Genomic DNA, 20537 nt, shown 5'->3' with positions numbered 1-20537 from the left:
TTTTTATGATAATTTTACTTCTTGAGCGCGACAGAGGGAAAACCAAAAACCACATTCAAAGGCAAAGACAAAACCCAAGCGACCTTAGCTTTGGCACGCATAATAATGAATTGGCACAGGACTTAGACATCCTTAGGCACATAGTACCTAGCACAGTGCCACTTACAAGGCACAAATGGGAAGGACAACATCAAATTGTGAGCAACAAAAACTTAATTCAATGTCAGACATAGGCTGTCAAGTGAATTCCATGAGTCTGCGCCTAAAAGATGCAACAACAGCAATTGGTCGGACAACTAAATTATTGAAATGACAGTCGATTAAGGTGGGTTCAGACGCAGAAGACAAACGAAAACAAGTGGAAAAGCTAAAGTCAAGAGTCCCGACTTTCAAATACTCTGTACATATGTGTAGAATAATGAAACGATTCAAAACGTTGAGAAAATTTAAAAAATTTGAAAGCATTTTCAATCATATTTACTTTCTTTGGTATTCGAACTCTATACAACTGTTGCAGGTAGGAGTAGGAGGAGTTATGGAAAATTACTAATTGTGTGGGAGTGGGAGGAGGCAGGTAATTCTTAAATGCACATTTTTGCGTATTCATGTAAGGCAACGCGGAATAAAATTTGGTATCCCTAGGCCTCCGAAATATGGGTGATTAAAGGAATGGCGTTTTCATAGGGAGGAAGTGGGGAGGTGTATTACAAAAAAAAAACTCGTATAGCGTACACACATGCGGCATCTGTGTGCAAAATTTGAAAGTACGCGTCAAAAAAAAAATATTGAAAAGTAAATGAATTCCGGTTTTCCTTTGAAATAATTTGAAAAACGTCAACTGGACGAATAATTTGTGTGCGCCAAAAATTTTTATATGCTCAGCATCTTATGATATTTTAAATAATTTAAAAACAGTCAATGGACGCCAAAATATATATAAAATAAAAATACTCAAAATGAGCGAGCGAAACTTGAATTTTATATTCGTTGTTTTTACGATAATTGGGTAAAAAATTTTCCATCCATAGGTCAAACGCTGAAAAGAAGATGCTGAAAAGCATTTCTGCCGCCAGTCTGATGCGGCACCAACTGAAGAATCAGCACGAACAAACCACGGAGAGATTGTTCGATAGTGGAGAAGAGACAAGTAACCGTAATCATGAAACTCAGCAGTAGCAGGAACCGTAAAATTGTAAAAATTGTAGTAAAGAAAGTAAAAAAATTAAAATAATCAAATCAAATTAATTTAAAAATAAAACAAAACAATTTGCGGACATCCTCACTCGACAGAGTCCTACAACCGAATGCTTACCTGAAATAATATTTTCGACTACTTTGACTTTTGAAAAAAGTGTTGATCAACATCGGTTTTGCAATAAGTGTTGACAACGATATTTTGTCGATGTTTTCATTTTTCAGTCCAACGTTTTTCCACAACTTTGTCGCTAACTTTTTACGGTTTGTTAAAATTGGATTTACACTTCATATTCATATGATTTCCAATTCTACTTGCAATGTTAATCTATACAAAACAAATGATATACATAAATATCTGGTATAAGCAGGCTGAACATCAGGCTGAGCATTCATTACATTTAAAGAACGATTTTTAAGGTAAGGCGAGAGTACGAGTTTTTTGTGGCGATGCTTTAAGTTAAGATTAGCAGCTTAAATGAATTTACAATACTTTAAATAAAAACTCTTGCACCACTCTTTCCGTCAATGGCAGCCCCACACACCAAAATTGGTGCTTAATGTTGTAACATCAATAGAGGCATTTCTTTTGGCAAAACTGTTTAAATTTTTAGTTCGACTATATAATAACAATCTAGCAAGATTTGGGAAATGGTATCTGCCAATTCTGCAACGAAATAACCTTCTCAGTAAAACTCAGTATATTAATCTACCAATACTTGAATTGTCATTGGCAGAAACATTTCCCCACTAGTGACTCATCACTCCATTCCCGGGTCCAATAGGCAGTCGGCAGAGTGGAGAGTATCACAGACTCAACAGTTTACCGAAATAATCTTCGATGACTACCCTGAAAGTGGAGCGTAACGACTTTTTGCGAGATCCACACTTTTGCTGATGAAATGATGAAGTTAAAGGTGAAATAAAACCGTATTTAGAGGATTAGGTAACAAACACTATTCTAAAGGCATCAAAAAATGTGGGAAGAACGCTGGAAAAGATGTATCTCACAAAAAAAGGAGACTATGTTGCAGAATAAAAGATATTTTCATCAAAAGTCTTAGGAGACATTGTACACATTAAGTCAAAATTTTCTATTTACAACGCTTTTTGCGCATTATAATAGACTTTCAGTCAAAACCAGTCATACCGAACCTTTTAGCTTATGTTCACATCATCTGGAAGTCCTGGGGGATAAATTGAAATATGAAATCAATTAAGTCAACCTTGCAGCGCAAACTTCATTGATTATCTGGCAGTTAAGTGCGGGCCCTACAAAAGGCTAAAATGTGTTACCAAACATTTTGTTTGGCCAACTTGCAAACAGCTTAGTCGCAGGCAGCTAATGGCATCGGAATTTTGGACACCACAATCAATATAACCCAAGCCTGTGCGCCACAACAATTTTGGCACAAGTTTGCAAATTAAATTTACATTTGATGCACGTAACAGCCGTAGAGCCAAACACCGCAGCTCAATACCCTTAATTACTTTTGCAAAACAAGCGACCGAATGTGCTTCGATCTGCAGGTCACAGCCACCCGCATGGCATGCGGCCAAGAAAAAAGTCTAGAGCTTACCATGAGGCTGGATATGAGGTTAGGCGATGGCAAAAGCGAAATCAATACGCGAAACATTAACTCGAGCGTTAAAGACACGCTAAGGAGTCGTTACCCAACGGGTAACACAAACACACACACACTCAGAGCCATTTGTATGTACTTGTACGAGTATGTGTTTGATTAAAGAGTCGCAGCTGCCGTCACCAGCGTCGTGGGCTCTGAGCCCAGTTTGTCATAAATGGCGCCATATTGACAACAACAACAAGAAACAAAAGCAAAAGTTGCTCAGCCGTTGCCTGCTTTGCTTCAAATAATACTCGAAACAGCAGTAGCAGCAACAGAGACTCCACACTCAAAAAAAAAAAAGAAGCATTGTTTGCCCAACATTTGGTGACCCCGATCCTTTTTGGTGTTGCGTCTGCTTCCAAATACAGATGTCTAAGCTGAAAGCTGTTGAGGTAAGCTTACTTGTAAGTCGCAACAACCTAATGAAGAAGACTGTGGCTTAAGTGCTACATTGTGAAGAAAATGTGACTCGAAAACTTGTTCGAGACAATTCGTTTAGTTTCGCTTAAAATGGTTTCAAATAAATTAAAACCCTCTCTTAATAATTATGGCCATCTATACTCAACTTTTAACAAAGTAAGAATGTTTTTTCACAGAGAATGCAAAACAAAGCCTGCCTCAATGGCAGGTATTTTCTGGAACGCATTGTCGCTTAAAATTTCAAAATTAAGAAAATTAAACACAATTGTTCTCTGCATTGGAAACAAGCCATATATGATTTCTAATATACCCAGTATCCAAAAGATGAAAAGCGTTTCTTTCGTGCGAATGTACAGAAGGTAGCGTGGCTGACCCCACAAAGTGTATAGATTCTTCACCTAACAGAGCAAGAAGAGTCATGTCCGGCTGTATAGCATTTCGAAAATTATAACAGCTATGAATATTCCTAAATAAAACCCATATGAAACCCACACGGCGCTCTGAAATAGAGGAATCATACTTAAAATATCATGTGCAGCATGAGTGTTTTTAAATCAAACCCAACTGAGACTGGTGATCGATTGAATCGCATAAGACAGATCCGCTGCTCTCATCAAAAGTAAGCCTTAAAATATTTAAAGTTGTTTATTCAATAAAATACATCTAATTCTTACATACTTTAGTTGAATACTTTTTTTTTTTGTATTTTCAAGCCAATTATTTAAATCAACTACCTATCGACAAATTTTGATGGCACTGTCGATCGTTGACTATCGATATTTGTCCATCTCTAGCAGCAACTACTAAAAGCTGCTCCGGCTACGCACCACGGACTTCTAATCACCACTTGTCACAACTGACTGCTTAGAACAACCTTTGACGACTAACTTATGACTGCCCTTCATGTGTATATAAGGGTACTTGTAATTGTAGATTTCTTATTTCTCTTTATTATACTCTGTACATGAAATGTACAAGAGTATATTAGGTTTGCGGGAGCTGAAAAATGTAACAGGCAGAAGGAGGCGTGGCAGACCCCACAAAGTATATATATTCTTGATCAGCATGACGAGACGAGTCGATCTAGCCCTGTCTGTCTGTCTGTCCGTCTGTCCGTCTGTCCGTCTGTCCGTCTGTCCGTCCGTATGAACACCTGGATCTCAGAGACTATAAGAGATAGAGACACCAAATTTTGCACGAAGATGCGTTATGTGTGTATTCTATACGAGTTTGTTTTATTTTTTTGATTTTCCCCCCCACTTCCCCCCTATGGGGGTTTTCCCGATTTTCCATTCGTATAATCGCCTATATCTCGGAGACTATAAGACCTAGGAACACCAAATTTTAGTCCCAGATGCCTTATGTGAATACGCAGAAAATGTATATTTTGGAATTCCCCTCCCTCCCCCCTCTACCCCGCAAATCGTAACTCCCGTAATTCTTGGAATTTCGAACTAAAATTTTGGAAATACCCCCAGTTAGTTATTATATGTCCGTATGCCAAATTTCATTATGATAGACCGATTTAACAAGAAGTTATAGCCATAAATATATTTGCTGATGCAGCGCTGCTGCAGCGCTGCTCAAGCGCTGCCCGCGGCTGTTGTTGATGTTGCTGTTTGGTTGACTGCGAAAATGCTTACACAGACACGAATTAATGCGCATAGGCATACATACACTCACACAGACGCAATTGCTATGTAAATGTGCAATTATACACCCTTTACGTGAGTTCGAATACCGAGAGAGGTAAAATCGATCAAATTTTTTTTTTTATTTTCTTAATTTTTTTTATTTTCTATAATTATTGTAAACATATGTACAGAGTATTTCAAAGTCGGGACACCCGACTTTAGCTTTTTTACTTGTTTTTAAACCGTATTTTAGGTTCCAAGTCATTTTTGTTTATTTTCTTTTTTGTTAGGTTTGTTTTTTTTAATAACATAATAAATTATATTCCCATACGTTTTTAAGTAGACTGAAAGTATTTTATGGCAGATAAGGATATGCTGTTTTCACTTCTGAAGCTGATGCCGAATTTAGAATTCCTGCACTTTCCGCACGTGATTAATTTGTATTTTTAGGGAGAAATTGTTATCTTTTTCTCTTTAATATATTCTCTTCACTAATAGAGAACTTAGTAAAAGGGGCAGCGCATAAATATATAGTATTACGAATATCTTTGAATATTTATAATGTATTTAATGCTTGTTATATTTTTACACATTATTTTAAAGAGTTGATAGCAGAGCTCCTTAAAATTTTTTTGCTCAGTGCAACAGCATCAGCGACAATCTCATCAAAACGCCCGCGACATAAAAATGTATCTTGTACATACGCGTACTCGTAAATGTCTTTTTGTGCGCACAAATCGATTTGAGCATTTAAAGCATATTAGCCACATGGGTGTGTGCGTGTGTGTGTGTGTGTGTTTGCGACTGTGGCATATCGCACATTGCGCTTTGAACTTGTCAAAGTGGTTTGAAACGGTTTTAGAAAGAGCGAGGGGGAGTGTGTGCTGGCTGGTAGGGGGCATGCAATTTCAGGCATTACTGCTGCTTTCACACGCTTTCAAGTATAATTTAATTAAGCGCAACGCAAACGACAGCAAAACAAGTGGAGAAAAAATGCAAATTCGTAAATGGCGCCAGGGCAGTGGCATATAGACAAAAGCATCTACACAGGCAGCCACACACACTCAATTGCTTGCAATGCGCTTAATGAGCTGTTTTTGGTAGGAAGGAAGGAAGGATGGAAGGATGGAAGGAAGAAAAGAAGGAACATGGCGAGCGAGCCACGTAATGTGACAATGTAAAGTGCCTCAAATGCAGTTGAATGTCTCATTAATGTCTATAGCTGGTATTGTTAAGTGTAATGGCACAAGTAATTGCAAATAATTTCTCCGTCCGCACTTCCGACTCTCAAATCAGAGGCATTTCGTTCCACAATTCGTTGCATACTTTAAGGCTGCGCATTAAAACGGGCCCCAAAAGCAAAAATGCTAATTAACATAAATTCATTAAACAAATTTGTGTTTAACTTTTGCCATTTAATCTGGCCACATTCTGAAGATAATCCAATGGAAAGTTATGCAAATAATTTTAAATATTACACAAAGTATTTCAAGTTGATTAATTAGGCTGAGAAAATCAAAGAAATAAAAACCAATCTTGGCTGAAATTCGAGTGAAATTAAAATCATTACATAATTGACATTATTTTGACGCAACTTTTCTGTTAAACTCGACTGTGAAGCAGCCACCATGTCTCATAGTGGACTTGAAAATCGCATTAAGGACATTCGTTTGGCCTGTCACAAATTATTTGTAGCACAGATTTTCGGATTCTTAATTGTATTCCATCTTGGCTGAAACGTATTTTATTTTATGTATTCACCAATAAAGAATGGACATTCAAACAACATGGGAAGCAGACACCACATATCACAATGTCTGTTTATTTGTCTGATTGTCAAGAAAATAACAATAAATAATAAATACAATAAACGAAGCAAGATAATGACTTAACTTCAAAAATGTGATTTGGTCTCAATAACGATGTTTTATATTCTTCCCAACATCTAAGACATATTCAATTACAATGAATTTTCCTTAGGCGGCCACCCACCGTCGCGGTGATTTTGTTCAGTTATGGGAGATGCTGGAGGTAGAAAACATTGCTGCTTTAAATGCATTGTTGGAGTCACCCAAATGGGCAGGAATTTCCGGTTTTTTTTTAAATTTTGCACAAATGTAAGTGTTATTGTTGTGGCATTTTATTCATTAATATAAGCATGAAAGTATATTCGGTTTAGTGGGGCGAATCACTATTGAAGCGTTCAGCCAAGGAATTGTTGTTGTAAGGAAATTAATGAAAATATTGCATTTAACGAAATGTATTCGGCCATGGGGACTCACGGCAATGGGGAATTTATTCGTACTAAATTCTCATTTGATATGATATCAGCAAAGGTCTAATCAACTAACAGACACAGCGAGTGAGTGTAAGAACTTGGCCTAATTTACGTGGCAATCGTTATCGTTCTTGTCCATTTATTTATCTTTCAACAACCGGTTTGAATATTTTACATAATTTGCAATTCACAGTCGTAAATAGAACATAAGCCCTTTCGAAAAAAGAGAAGCAAACAACATGTATAAGTTGACAACAAGAAATAAATTCATTGATAATGCTTCAAGAAACTCGTAGTTAAAATTCGTGAAATTGTGTAAAACATCGATAAGCATTTTTTTATCGAATACTTTCGATACTCACAGAAAAATGACAAGCATGAATAATTCTGCACTTAAAGCGATACCAGCCAGTGATAATAATTGCAATAATTTCGAATATAATTGACTCCACTAGATACAACTTTATTTATGAATTATTGTTAATCGGAGACATACATACATACACATAATAAATACAAACCGCAGAATAAAAGCAAAGTCAATTCTGAAATTTTTATAATAATGGAAGCATGTGGGCAGTCCAAAAAAACAGAGAGGTTTTTTTTCTGGCCAACAGCTTCTGGCTATTTAAGGATTACAATTTCTTATACACTCCTCACCACTTGATACATTTTTTTATTTTATTTTATGTAATAAATCAACAAATACTATTACTGTCAATACATATTTATCAACTATGATTTATATTAAATTATAATATTTATATGAAATTATAATGTTATAAAATAGAATGAAGATATTTAATAATATCTTTGCAATTTCACGATCTTTCTACAACTGTGCGATTCTTTTTGTGTGGAAAATTAGACAACATTTCTACGCCGTTAGAGAACAAAATGGTTAAGAAAAGCTAGAGAAACCGACACATTAGAGTCCATGAACTCCGCATAGAAAATCATTAATTACCTTAAAGTTAAGAAATAGTTATGAAAAAATCTACCAATGCAGTTTCTGAACTTACGGAAAAAATCGTTATGATAAAGTAATGTTTGTGTTGAAAAGATTCAGAATCCTCTGAAATCTTTTCTTTTCTTTAGCTTTTTATCTTTCTGCGGTTCAAACTAAAACAATTAAATGAATTTTAATCATAAAGAAAATTAAGTCTTCAACATGCCTGATATGAGAGCAGTGGGCGATAGAAAAAGGATTAGGGAGAGTCCCTTTCAAGTAAAGAGAAGTCAAAATGAAACACTTTCAGAGAAAGGGTTATTTTTGAAAAAAATGGAAAATAATATACAAGTATAAAATGTTTTACTTTTTCGAGAGTATCAATTTAACTGAAAATTGCACATAATTGCAGAGGAAATGTTGTTTAATGCATCGGTAATTTTTAAACCGATTATACGAGTATTGGAAGTACGGAATTAGAAACACCCAGTAATCCCTAACAGCTATTAATTAAGCAGTGACCAAATAGTTGTGGAATCGGATAGCTAAGTAGTGACTAATAATTAGCAGTGATCAGTAATCGATAGCAGGCGATAACAGACAATAGTAGTTCAATTAGTATTGACCAGCGACAAGAGCAAGACGCCTAATTTAATATATGATTGAAAATATGCTTAATTGTGTTTAACTTTAATTCACTCAACAAAATATTAACTTTTTTCAACTAATGCACGAGCTGAATATTCTTCTGTTGAAAATTCATAGCTATTATAAATAATTACGATGGTTTAAATATTTATGAAAAACAGAAAATATTGATCACATATTTGCAATTTCAATTTAAAAATTTGTAAATTTGTATATGAGGACTGCAAACATTGTCTTTAATTAATGTAATTGTCTTATTTTGAATTCAGAGCGCATTCTGAGGAATCAGGATCCCCCCTTGCATGCTTATTTCAAATCATGTAGTAATCTAAATGGCAAATCTCGATTGCTTCAACCAATTATTCTCAGTGAGCCTTGCTTGATCCTTTGCTTGGCCCCAGACAGCGTAGGCTTCACAAATTGCCGTTAAAATCCTGCCATCAATCAAAACAATCAACGGTCTTAACTCACCTCGATACATGGGGAACTCGCCATCACTGTGACTGTGGCAGAGCATGATGGGTGAGCGGCAGCGTGTGGCTGCCACAATTATGCCTGTCTTGTGATGATTTACGCTTAAATTGGTCTGTTTGCATTTGGCCAGCAAGGCTGTGGATGTGGCGGCAACTCCGCCATGGCCAGTTGCTGTTGTACCTGCTGTTGTTGCTGTTGCGGCGCTTTGTGTTTGCTTGCCCGCCGATTGTTGGCCCTGCCCAATGGCTCCAGGCGTTGTCATTGTGGCGGAAACGGAATAGGAACGTGCCACATGCGTCAGCGTGCGACGACGTATAGTGGCCGCATTGTTGCTACCGCCGCTGTTGTTGCTGGTGACGGCAGCGCTAGCGGAGTTGGCGCGATGATAATGATGATGCTGCGGCGTCGAATACTGACAATGATGCGCTGGCGTGGCTTGCGTCTGCGTTGGGGGCTGTTGTTGTTGTTGCTGCTGTTGCTGCTGCTGCTGGTGTTGCTGTTGTTGGTGCTGCTGTTGCTGTTGCAAGGTATTGCCCGACGCTGCGGCGGCTGCTGCTGCTGCAGCAACAACATATTGTTGCAGCTGCAATTGCTGATAGGCAGAGGCGGGCGCCCCGCCTAACGACAAATGATGCTGCAGTGGCGGATGATGGGAGGTTGAGGATGCTGCCACCTGCTGTGGCAAATGCGCATGCGGATGTTGCTGTTGAAATGGCGGATGTGAGTGCTGGTGCTGCAGCAATTGTCGCTGCTGCTGTTGTTGCTGTTGCTGCTGCTGAGCTGCAGCCATTTGAAATTGTTGCTGCAACTGTTGCAGTAGATCATGTTGCAGCTGATGTTGTTGCTGCTGATGTTGCTGCTGCTGCTGCTGATGATCTGAATTGTCGCCTGTACCGCTACCGCCACCGCCCCCGCCTCCATGCTGCGCCTGCTTCTCCCATGGTCCGTTGTTGTCGTTGTTATAATCCAGTTTGTTGGCCTTCAGTTTTCCAATTTCAAATGACAAATGCTGCCACTTAATAGGCTGCTACTGTCTCATCGAGTGGCATGCAAAGGCCCGCTCTATCCTTGCTGTCAAGGACGTGTCAATCAAAACGCGCAAGAATTGTGGCAAGTTGAAAATAGCAAAGACAAACAGAAACCAAAGCGAAGAAAAGAACAGAAATTGAGAAACGTACAGCAACGGAAACGGAACTGACGGAGCGGAGGCTGCTTCTGCTAATTAAGGCGCCGCACGCGCTCCTTCGACGGGTTAATTGCTCGACACTAAAACAAAGGCGCGCCAGCAAGCAAATGAAATAAAAAGAATTCCGACAGCCATGCTCCAAAACCAAACTGAACGAACAGAACAGTTCACAACAGAACAGCTGATGGAGGCACAAACACTTATTTATAACTTTAACACCAGCCAGCCAGCCAGTCAGCCAGCCAGTCAACCAACCAGGCTATGATGGTATGTATGTCAAAACCAAAGCACAGGACCTACATTCACAACAACGATAACAATAATAACAACGACAACAACAACAAGAAGTAGACGAAGAGCAGAAGCCTTAATCACACGCGCGACGGCAGACCCGACGCGACGATGTCGGAGGACGAAACGGAGCCGAGACGACCAGAGCGTTGGACCAAAGTACGACGACTGATTGCACAGAGCTTTGTTATCCTGCGAAAAAGCTACAAGCGGACCATAACGCACGAGCGAAAGGACGCACGAGCAGGCTGCTGTAAAATCCCTAAACGAACAGCAGAACAACAAAAAGCGCATAGAAGAGACACGAGAGACGAGACACGAGAAACGACAGCAAGTGTCGCGGCATTCGAGAGTGAGAGCGAAGAGCAAAGCACAAAAAGCATACGAATAAAGTGGACCAGATTCTCATTTCTCATTTTACATTTTCATTTTTTTTTCTTATTTTTTTTATTACTTTTCCTCAGTGCCTCAAACAGATTGCAAATTTTGCGCGGGCAGTAGCAAACGAAGACTGAAAGCTGAAGGCTGAAGGCTGAAGGCTGGAGACACCCCCCAAGAGAGCGAGTCGCAAGGATGAGACGAAGTGCAACCACGAGCCTGGGACTTGGCGGCTGTTTATGAAACTTCTTTTGCATGCTGAACGTATGTTTTGCAACTTTTCTTTGTTTACCGTAAAAAGTACAAGGGAAAACAAAACGAACACAGTCGACAGCGACTACGACAACAACAACAATGATAACAAGAACGCAATAAAAAGTGACACAATGGGACAAACTAAAGGAGAGATATGTAAAAAAAAAGCGAAAATATTTATACAAGAAGGGCATAAAAAGAATAAGCAGCGAAAGAATGCAATTTTCGAACGAAACTTTTGAAGTGAAACTTCTTATTTCAGGAGTTTGTCTGCTTTTCTGTAACACAAGTGGCGACGATCTGACGCTCCTTTTCGATTTTTTTTTTTGCGATTTTCCCAAAAATAATATCGATATCTTCGTAAAGCTGAAAAAAATTAGTTTTTATTGTCGTTTTCAATAAGATTAGACATTATCAGCGACAATTTAAAGTAATAGTTGACTTCATGCGATTAATCGACTCTCTAAAAACAAATCGAAGTTTACAATTTTTGTTAAGCATCGATTAAATCGATTTCGAACCCCGAAGTTTCACTTCAATCGCGTGTCTCCCTGACACACACATTTTTTTTATTTTTGATTAAAGCAATGCTAATCAGTATTTGTTGTAAGGTGTTGATTCCCATTCCAGTCTTACGACAATATACACCCAACATCTTTAGCACAAATTTGTTGGTCAGATACTTTTGTATTCAAAAAAGAAACCACAAAAAGGATTCACAAAAATACTAGATAGATTGTTTCATCGATAGCTCTGGAAATAATTTTGTTTTCATTTTATTATTACTAGTATTATTTTATTATAAGTGTTATCGACTTGTTATTTTCAACAAGTTGCCCAAAAATACGTATTTAATAGGAGTTCATGTTGAATTTTAATTATTTATTAGTTATTATTTATTTTATTATTTACAGGGAAGGTATTGCTGATTTGGTGATTATTTATGATAACTATTGATAAATAGGTAATTTTTATTTATCTCGCTGATGTTATGATTCAGTTTAAGAATGAAAGAGAATCTTAACCCATGTAATGCTCGAATAGTTTCCTATCACGACTACCTATGAGCCCTTTATTCTAAGTACCTGCCGTCTGAGATGTTTGTTTGATTCGATCTCGTTAGCTACCTTTCCAATGCTTAGGCCTACCCATTCAATCGATCCGTTGGCGCACAATGCTGAGCTGACTCATAATTTTGATTATTGCCTGGCTTTCTACGATAGCTCTACATATAATTGTAAACTGCTTACCCATTGCCTTTTCTCTTTTTTAAATGCCTAATTAGTTGAAATTGTAATACGCCAAAGCTACGGTCACACATCCAAATAATTTGCATACAAATTTTTGTGGTTTTACAAGCAGGATTTGAAAAACGACTTTTAATGAAGGCTTTTCTAGTAGACACTCAAATTTAATTACAGAATTGTTATTAGTTTTCTTTAAAATAACACTACATTCACTACATATTTAAGGAATTGGATAAATTTGTGTGCAAATTGTTTGCCTGTCTGACCGTAGCCAAAGAAAAAGGCGCTTTTTGTTGTGTACAGGGATTCTTGTTTGTTTGGAAGTTGCCCAATGACTTAGAATCTAAAGTGGATGGAGTACTTTGTGAAGGCTGGCGCGTATTCAAACAATATACCTCTTTCTTGAAATTATTTTCAAATTAATAGATTGGAGAAAATTAGTAAATTGCTAAGTTCTAAGTAATTGCTATTTGTCTGTTGTTAATGTATAATTTAACATTAAGTAGATCACGTTTACTCTGCGATTAATTAAAGATCTTCAATGACATGCGTAGACGGACTATAAAACAAGAAGGTATGGGTACTTTAATATCAATTCTATCATGTAATTTGTAAGCAACTAAAATATTTCCAAATTTAAAAAAAATAAACTTGTCTTAATCTCATAATAATGGAACTTTGTTCTCAAAACGCTGGAGGATTTTATCAAAATATTTGCGAACAACTTTTTAATCTACCATGCCAAGGCCTTTAAGTTCTTATATCATAAATTGGTAGAAGATGTGATAAGTTAATTGTGCCTCCAACTGTAATTAAGCAACAAGCTTTATTAATATTGGGCAAACGAACTCTTAGCATTGATTTTTAGCCATGATTACAACTAAGAGTTTCTTATGTCTTGCTGTTATTGTGAGCCTAAGCTATGGTCACACATGCAAATAATTTCAACATAAAATTCTCTCAATATAAGACTCTTATATTATAAATTATCCTTAAGAAGGCCTTCGCGAAGAGGTTTTTGTTAAAGAAAACTACGCTTTAGTATAAAAGAACATACTTATGATAATTTCAAAATTTGTGCGCAAATTATTTGCATGTCTGATCATACTTTTACTTTTACAATAGCTGGTTTCAATAGTCTATTAAAGTGACGACTTTTGTGACTCACTAGTTCTAGAATGTTTTACAAAAAGTGCAAGTCGTGATGAGAAATTCAAATTGGATAAGATATCACATATTCCATTTATTAACTGTTTTTTTTAATCAGTCACCGAGTGCTTTTTTCAGTCTTTGTGCATTTGTTGGTTATACATATACTATTCTATTTGGACAATCATTGACTTTCCCTTACCATAATGATTCGAGACCAATACTTTCTTCGTTTCTTATCAAATAATTACGCTGCGACTATGACGCTGTGGAATTTCAAAGCAAAGCTTATCAGCTTGTTTAAACATGAACAAACAAAAGCAAAGGGGTACAAGCCCCTATTTCATGGTTTTTCCATAAGTGTTTGCTTGAGTTCAAACGGGCATTTGATAAGCGCAATCTGGGTAGATTTTTCTATCAGTTCGTGTACATGAACTCCTGATATTTTGAAGCTACTAGCGCTATATATAAAGCTCGCTCGCATTATTCCTCATACTGCTTTGCAAATAACATTCGTTGTTGCTAGACTTTAGCTCAGTAACTTTAGACTTAGCATTAATGGAACAAAAATAAAACAAGTAACTTATTTGTAGTTACGAAAATAAACAGAATTCTTTTTAAAATGCTATGATAAACGTTATCTAATATGAGAGTGCGCTTTGAGATTCTCACCAGCCCATGTATTCCATATCTGTATGTGATTCACATTTAAAGAATTGGAATAGATATAAGTTGAAAATATTTTCCACAATGAAAAGGATGAAAGGAATACTAGACTTTCTAACGCCAAATATGGGTAACAGGCAGAAGAAGACACGTCTCCATTTTACAGGAACACATATGTTTGAGAAACGATGTCCGTCCGTATGAACACCTAGTACTTTGGAACCATAATAGTAAGGGACACCAAATTTTGTATAAAGACTTGTCCTTGCAACTGGGCTATCTAGCACCACTGCTGCGAAACATAACCTTTCAACCATCTCTTCTTTGTGCCACATTCAACATTAAAGGTTTTGATTAAAATCAAGTTTGGGCTTTTAAGTCCTTGAGTAAAACAAAGGTATTTGTCTAGCAGAGTATATCTTTAAAAGAAGAAGCCATAAATCGAAGCTAACCTGCTTATTTCTTCTTATATACTTGTACTTCTTACCATCAGAGAATTTCCACTAAAAGAGCGAGTTGAAAACCTCGACAACCCTAAATACACCTAATTCTGTTTTTACACGGTTTGAAAATACAAAATTTTTAATTTATTTACAAGATTCCATTTGCGCGATTCAAAAAAACCAAACCCATTTAAATGAAAGCCCACACAGGTCACAAATACCTAGAAACCAATCTTGTATAGGTCATTACAAAGAATTATACAAAAAGGTACCAACAATTGGCCAACAACTGTCCAGTTCGAAATTATTCCAGCGATGATAGTATTTTCGATATATATATATTCGATATATATATTCGAGGAACTGATGATGACACCAATTAAATTTGTGTTCCTGTATTTATGATTTTCATTCACAATTTTTAATTTTTTAATTTTTTTTGCCTTTAAACTTGAATAATCTTTTTTTTGTTAACAACATAGATATTTTTTATATAATTGTTTTTAATTCCTGAACTTATATATATATAACATTTTTAATAACTAAGCTTGTGTAAAAACACATTTTAAGTTTATGTGATTTAATAAAATAAACATGAATATTTGTTCTTAAAAAATCCTTGTTTGTCCACGAATTTGAATAGGTTTTAGAGAAAAGGGCGCAATCCCCTATTTTTGCATACGATCAATGTCTTTTTTACACGGCCATTTGTACCCGATTTTTTCAGGAGCCAATCTACCGTGTAAAAACAGAATAAGGTGTAGTATCTATAATGCTTATGACATTGCCTGTTTATGTTTAATCTTCCAATATGTACTCGAAATATAAATATTAATCATCGGAACATTGAATCTGGTGTTACAGAAAAATGCCAAACTATATCCTCCCCTTGTGGGAATAGTGTATTAACTATTTATTAATGCCTATAAATTTTGTTTTACTATTCATTTTTATTTCTTTATGTCAAACATATAAAACTTTAAAAAAAAGCCTATTAAGCTAGAAAAGCCTAAGAAGTATCAGAAATCTAAACAAATTATAATAATATCTGGCCTTTCGACTGGCTATGCCCCGATTCACAGCCAAGTGTGGTTAGAGGATCTACCTAATTGGTAGAAAAGAAAAAACTTAAGCCTCAAACCTAGATAACAACTAATTTTTAAAAAATAAATAAAGAAAATAAAAAAGGACAAAAAAAGGGAAAAATTGAATTTGTCACATTATAAAAATTATCAGCAATATATTATTTTTATTTCTTCACTTTTTTTTGATCACTTAATCTTGGATCTAATGGCATGAGTCCATCTGAATGATTTACTTTGATTTTCAGAAAATGATTTACCCTGATAAAGTCCCTGGAGGTACCGCCAATACCCACTGTGATTTGTGGGCCGAAAGGAGTCGAAGCGCTGGCGCAGAAGACACACACAACTGTCACATTTTGGGTGAATGAACCCAACATGGACATGGGGAGCCAAACAGCTGTCCCGGCCGCAGAGCTTTCGTGCGAGCTTTTCGCATCCATTTAAAACCGAAACTGTGTGGGCGACTCGGGGAGGGGAATTGCTGGGAACATGTGAAATAACCCAGTGGAATATTTGTTATTATTTATTTATGCACTTGTAACCGAGTTTGTCTCCGTTCTCTTTTTATCTCATTTTTAATAAAGTTGTTGCCCAATATGTGAATCGACGAATATTTGGGGCTGAGGTGGGGCTGGGAGGCCTGCCCACATAAACAGAGAAGCGGGTGTGGATGATAAGAGCCCAGAGAAAGTCGATATCGTAGTACAAACACGAAATAGGCGCACAGCAAGCCAAAGCAAGCGTTGAAAGCAGAGCAAGTCAACAAAAAAGGCGCTGTACGTTCTCATTCCGACCTGGCCAGAACGGCTGAGGGTTGGGTTTGCGGGAGAGGTAGGGCTCAGTGTGTGGCTGTGTGTGCGATGCTTCCTGTGTGGGTTCTTGTTGATTTTCCGTATAAAATGAAAAATAATGAAATCCGAACGGGAACAGCGACAGCAAAAGTGGGCGACTCGATAAAAGAGCAACAAATACTGCGAAAATGTGAGGCTGTGGGCCACCTTCTGTAATTCAAATTCTGTAACTGCCTCGGCTATTCACTTTGATTTGCCGCGCACGTAAATGCGTTTCTAAATAAACAATTGCCGCAGGACATTTTTTAGCAGAGTTTTGCCAAAGGACTTACCCAAAGTATCACGATCGTTGAAATAACTGCTAATGCTGCTCTTCACACTAATGCAATCGACTGGCGTTGGCGTCGGCTCAAATATATTATACATATCAACATCTGGCGAATCGGGGGAGTCTGGCGCAGCACCAGTTGCGCATATGGCTGATTAGATTATAAAATAAAACAAACAGAATATAAAATATGCAGCGGAAAATACACGATTAACAAAACATAACAACTAAAATGTAAGCCTGTTCGCCTATCAATACAATACACAGTACAATTAGGCGTTACTTATATTATTATTTTATTTATTTATTCATTATTGTTAAAAAGACTCCCTTTAAGTAGAATTGTCGAAAGAAATGCTTCGATTCATTCGATTTGGCACTCTTGTTATAAGGGAAAGTTATAATAAGAACTATTTCTATTCAAAATGATGTTATTATTTAAAACTTAAAATAAACTTGTAAACTTGATTCAACACTTCTTTTAATATTAAGTTATTTTAAAGCACTATTTTTCTGGGATTCGAGTGTTTTAAGGCCTATATATTCAAGTAGTCAATCGATTCGATCAATAAATAAACAAGTGCAGAGGAAAGCTAAAGTCGGGTGTCCCGACCTTAAAATAAATGCACACTAACATACGTATTGCATCTATGCGTGTTTATGCATGTCTCGTGTGCCTATGCAAAGCAGCAACAACAACAACAGCTGCGGGCAGTGCTTAGGCAAGTCAACATATATGGCTATAACTTCCTGTTAAATCGGCCTATCATAATTAGACTTGGCATTGCATTTATCAAATTTCAATTAAAATTCCAAAAAATACGGGAGCTATGAAAAATCAATGATGGCGTGGGAGAGGGGGAGAATGGGAAATTCCAAAATATTCATTTTCTGCGTATTCACATAAGGCATATAGGACTGGTGTCCCTAGGTCTTATAGTCTCCAAACTATAGGTGATTATACAAACGGAAAATCCCCCTTAGGGGGGGGAAGTGGGAGGAAAATCTAAAAAGTAAAACAAGCTTACACAGCGTACACACATATCGCATCTTTGTGCAAAATTTGGTGTCTGTAGCTCCTATAGTCTCTGAGATCCAGGTGTTCATACGGACGGACGGGCAGACAGACAGGCAGACAGACAGGGCTAGATCGACTCGTCTTGTCATGCTGATCAAGAATATATGTACACCTAATTCTGTTTTTACACGGTCTTTTTTCACACGATTTTGATATAACACGGCTGGAAAGTAAAAAATTTCATATATATTTCTTTAGAGATAAGGAACCAATCACCTATTTCTGTATATGAGCAATGTATTTTTTTTGACACGGTTGTTCCTGGAACCAATCTACCGTGTAAAAACAGAATTAGGTGTATATACTTTGTGGAGTCTGCCACGCCTCCTTCTGCCTGTTACCTTTTTCAGTTCGCACAAACCTAATATACATTTCATTTACAGAGTATAAACATAAGTACATATATATTTCAAATTAAAGTTCGCAGTCTTTTTATTTAAACAAACACCTTAAAGTATTATTCGATGATTGAACAGATTCTTATCGTCTTGTCTTATTATTTAGGTTTAACATCCTTACTGAAAGAATTTAACTGGCGATTCACTTTCGCCACCACATTTAATTGTTTTCGATCCAAGTATTTTAATATTTTCGGGTACAATTCATCCGGCAAACCGAGCAGTGTCGGTTGCAATTGAACATCCAATGCGGTAAGTTGCTGTACACGCATCGGATAAAAGATTTTCTCGCGCAATTCAAAGGATAGGTTGTCCAATTTCCGAAAACGGCTGAAAAGTTGCTTGTTCTTCATCTGCAGGTTGAGAACGTAGCGACTAATTGGTAGACAGACACTATAACCGCGTTCACTACGCGGTGGCGCTGGACTTAGGGTGATCATCAGCATGTCGCCCATCTCCACGACCATGAGACGTGACTGAAGCACTGCGACGACTGCATCCTCTGCTGATTGCCTTTCCGTCACGGTGCGCAGCTGCATGGAAAAGACAGTGTCGCTGTGCAGGTGCGTATAGACTGGCGGAATTGTGGTGGCGATGCGCACATTGCCGGCATGAAAACACGAGATTCCGGGCACCGGCTTGAGTAGATGACGCTTCTCCCTATAGACATGTTCCTCCACGAATCCACATTCCACAGCCAGCGCATAGATAAGCAGAAACAGTATTTCAGAATTTGACTGTTTCGTGTCCTGATAGTGTTCAAATAGTTGCTGAACGTGCTTAGGAATTGTTTCGGGAGTGGCATACTCCAGGCATAAAGGGATGGGGTCTGCTTCAGCGGAGACCGCAACCCGCCCTCCGCTTGATGCTGAAACGAGCCGAAAGTTGTTGGCAATGAGAAGGCAAATATGATAATTGGTCACCTGATAGTATTTTAAGTTTTCGTGGTATAATATTTGGTGCTGTTATGGAAGTTGGAGCTGAAGGTTTGGTGCTTGGTGGTGTCTATGAGGATTACAAAAGTTAGTGCTATGGGAAAGTAGTGTGTATATGTAGTATCAAATGAAATTACAAAATAAGTTAAAAGAAACTAACCTGAGTATACAGGATGCAATACTCGATTTGGGTGTAGGTGTTGTTGGTTTAATGCTTTGTTGTTGTTGTTGTTGTTTTTGTTTTTATGTTCATTGTGAAATAAGAATTTGTTATGCACTACAGGAAACACAAAAATGTAAACGCAAATGCCGTTAATTACACGCGACTCTATACAATACATTAGTAGCACTGTCACAAAAATACACCGTTACTTCAGTGCGTCCAAGCCGTACCGCAACAAAATATAAACTAAAATATCAATATCAAAACATACATACATACATACATAGAGCGCAAGCCACATTACAACTACAAATTATATTATTTTACGATCCACTATCAGTGCAGAGTTGATCGTGCGCCTCTACTACTTATTTATACTAACCTTGGACGGTTGCTTTACGTTTGCTTATGCGGCCACCCGCAGCCCGCTCTTCCACCTGATGCTCGGCTGCTGACGACGATGACGGCGCTGACGGCACATCATTTGCTTGGCTGCCGGCGTCCGTAGAATTTTTTGACTCTGACATTATTCACTAAATATTTTCCTTTTTGTGTGCATTACGTATTTTTTTGTTACTTTTATATACAATGTGAATCCGGTTACTTTGTTTAACACACAACTCACATTCACACACACATTCGCACACAGGCACGCGCGGCGTTTCCAATTCGGCAAGCTATTTCATCAATATTTGTAATATTCAATAACGCGCACTTGATGTTAAGTTTAAAATATAAACACGTCTAAGTATATACATATATTCCAAAATTGTAAACGTTAAAAGCACCGTCAAATCACGACAACCGCTTTGAATTCGCGAAACAAAAAATAGTTCCAAATCAGCTGCGGTGCCAGTGTTGCCTTGCTTCGACGGTAAATATTCGGGATACATCGATATCTATCGACTACAGCAGCCAT

The 20537-nt window shown here is 37.3% G+C and overlaps 2 protein-coding genes across 3 annotated transcripts in view; both read right to left on the bottom strand.

Moving 5' to 3' along the window:
• LOC115632971 (phosphatase and actin regulator 2) overlaps positions 1–20399 on the bottom strand; it is a 188274-nt gene extending 167875 nt beyond the window's left edge. The window contains exons 1-2 of one of the 2 annotated variants that reach the window (XM_030530275.1): positions 20001–20399; positions 17049–17195 (exon numbers count right to left, since the gene is read on the bottom strand). In XM_030530275.1, coding sequence (XP_030386135.1) covers positions 17049–17195; positions 20001–20145 — 292 coding nt within the window. In that variant the 5' untranslated portion in view covers positions 20146–20399. The remainder of the gene's footprint in view (positions 1–17048; positions 17196–20000) is intronic. The other variant, XM_030530276.1, reaches the window with a different exon arrangement.
• Positions 18526–19919, bottom strand: LOC115632590 (protein nutcracker). Its single transcript, XM_030529815.1, has 3 exons — positions 19902–19919; positions 19444–19525; positions 18526–19388 (listed from the first exon to the last, which is right to left on the bottom strand). The coding sequence occupies exons 1-3, from the start codon at positions 19917–19919 to the stop codon at positions 18619–18621; spliced, it is 870 nt and encodes a 289-aa protein (XP_030385675.1). The 3' UTR covers positions 18526–18618.
• Positions 20400–20537: the final 138 nt, after the last annotated feature.

Source organism: Scaptodrosophila lebanonensis, unplaced genomic scaffold, assembly GCF_003285725.1.
Source record: "Scaptodrosophila lebanonensis strain 11010-0011.00,11010-0021.00 unplaced genomic scaffold, SlebRS2 tig00001415-arrow-pilon, whole genome shotgun sequence".
Taxonomy (NCBI): domain Eukaryota; kingdom Metazoa; phylum Arthropoda; class Insecta; order Diptera; family Drosophilidae; genus Scaptodrosophila; species Scaptodrosophila lebanonensis.
The sequence above is the reverse complement of the archived record's forward strand: the minus strand, read 5'-3'. Positions and strand labels throughout refer to the sequence as shown.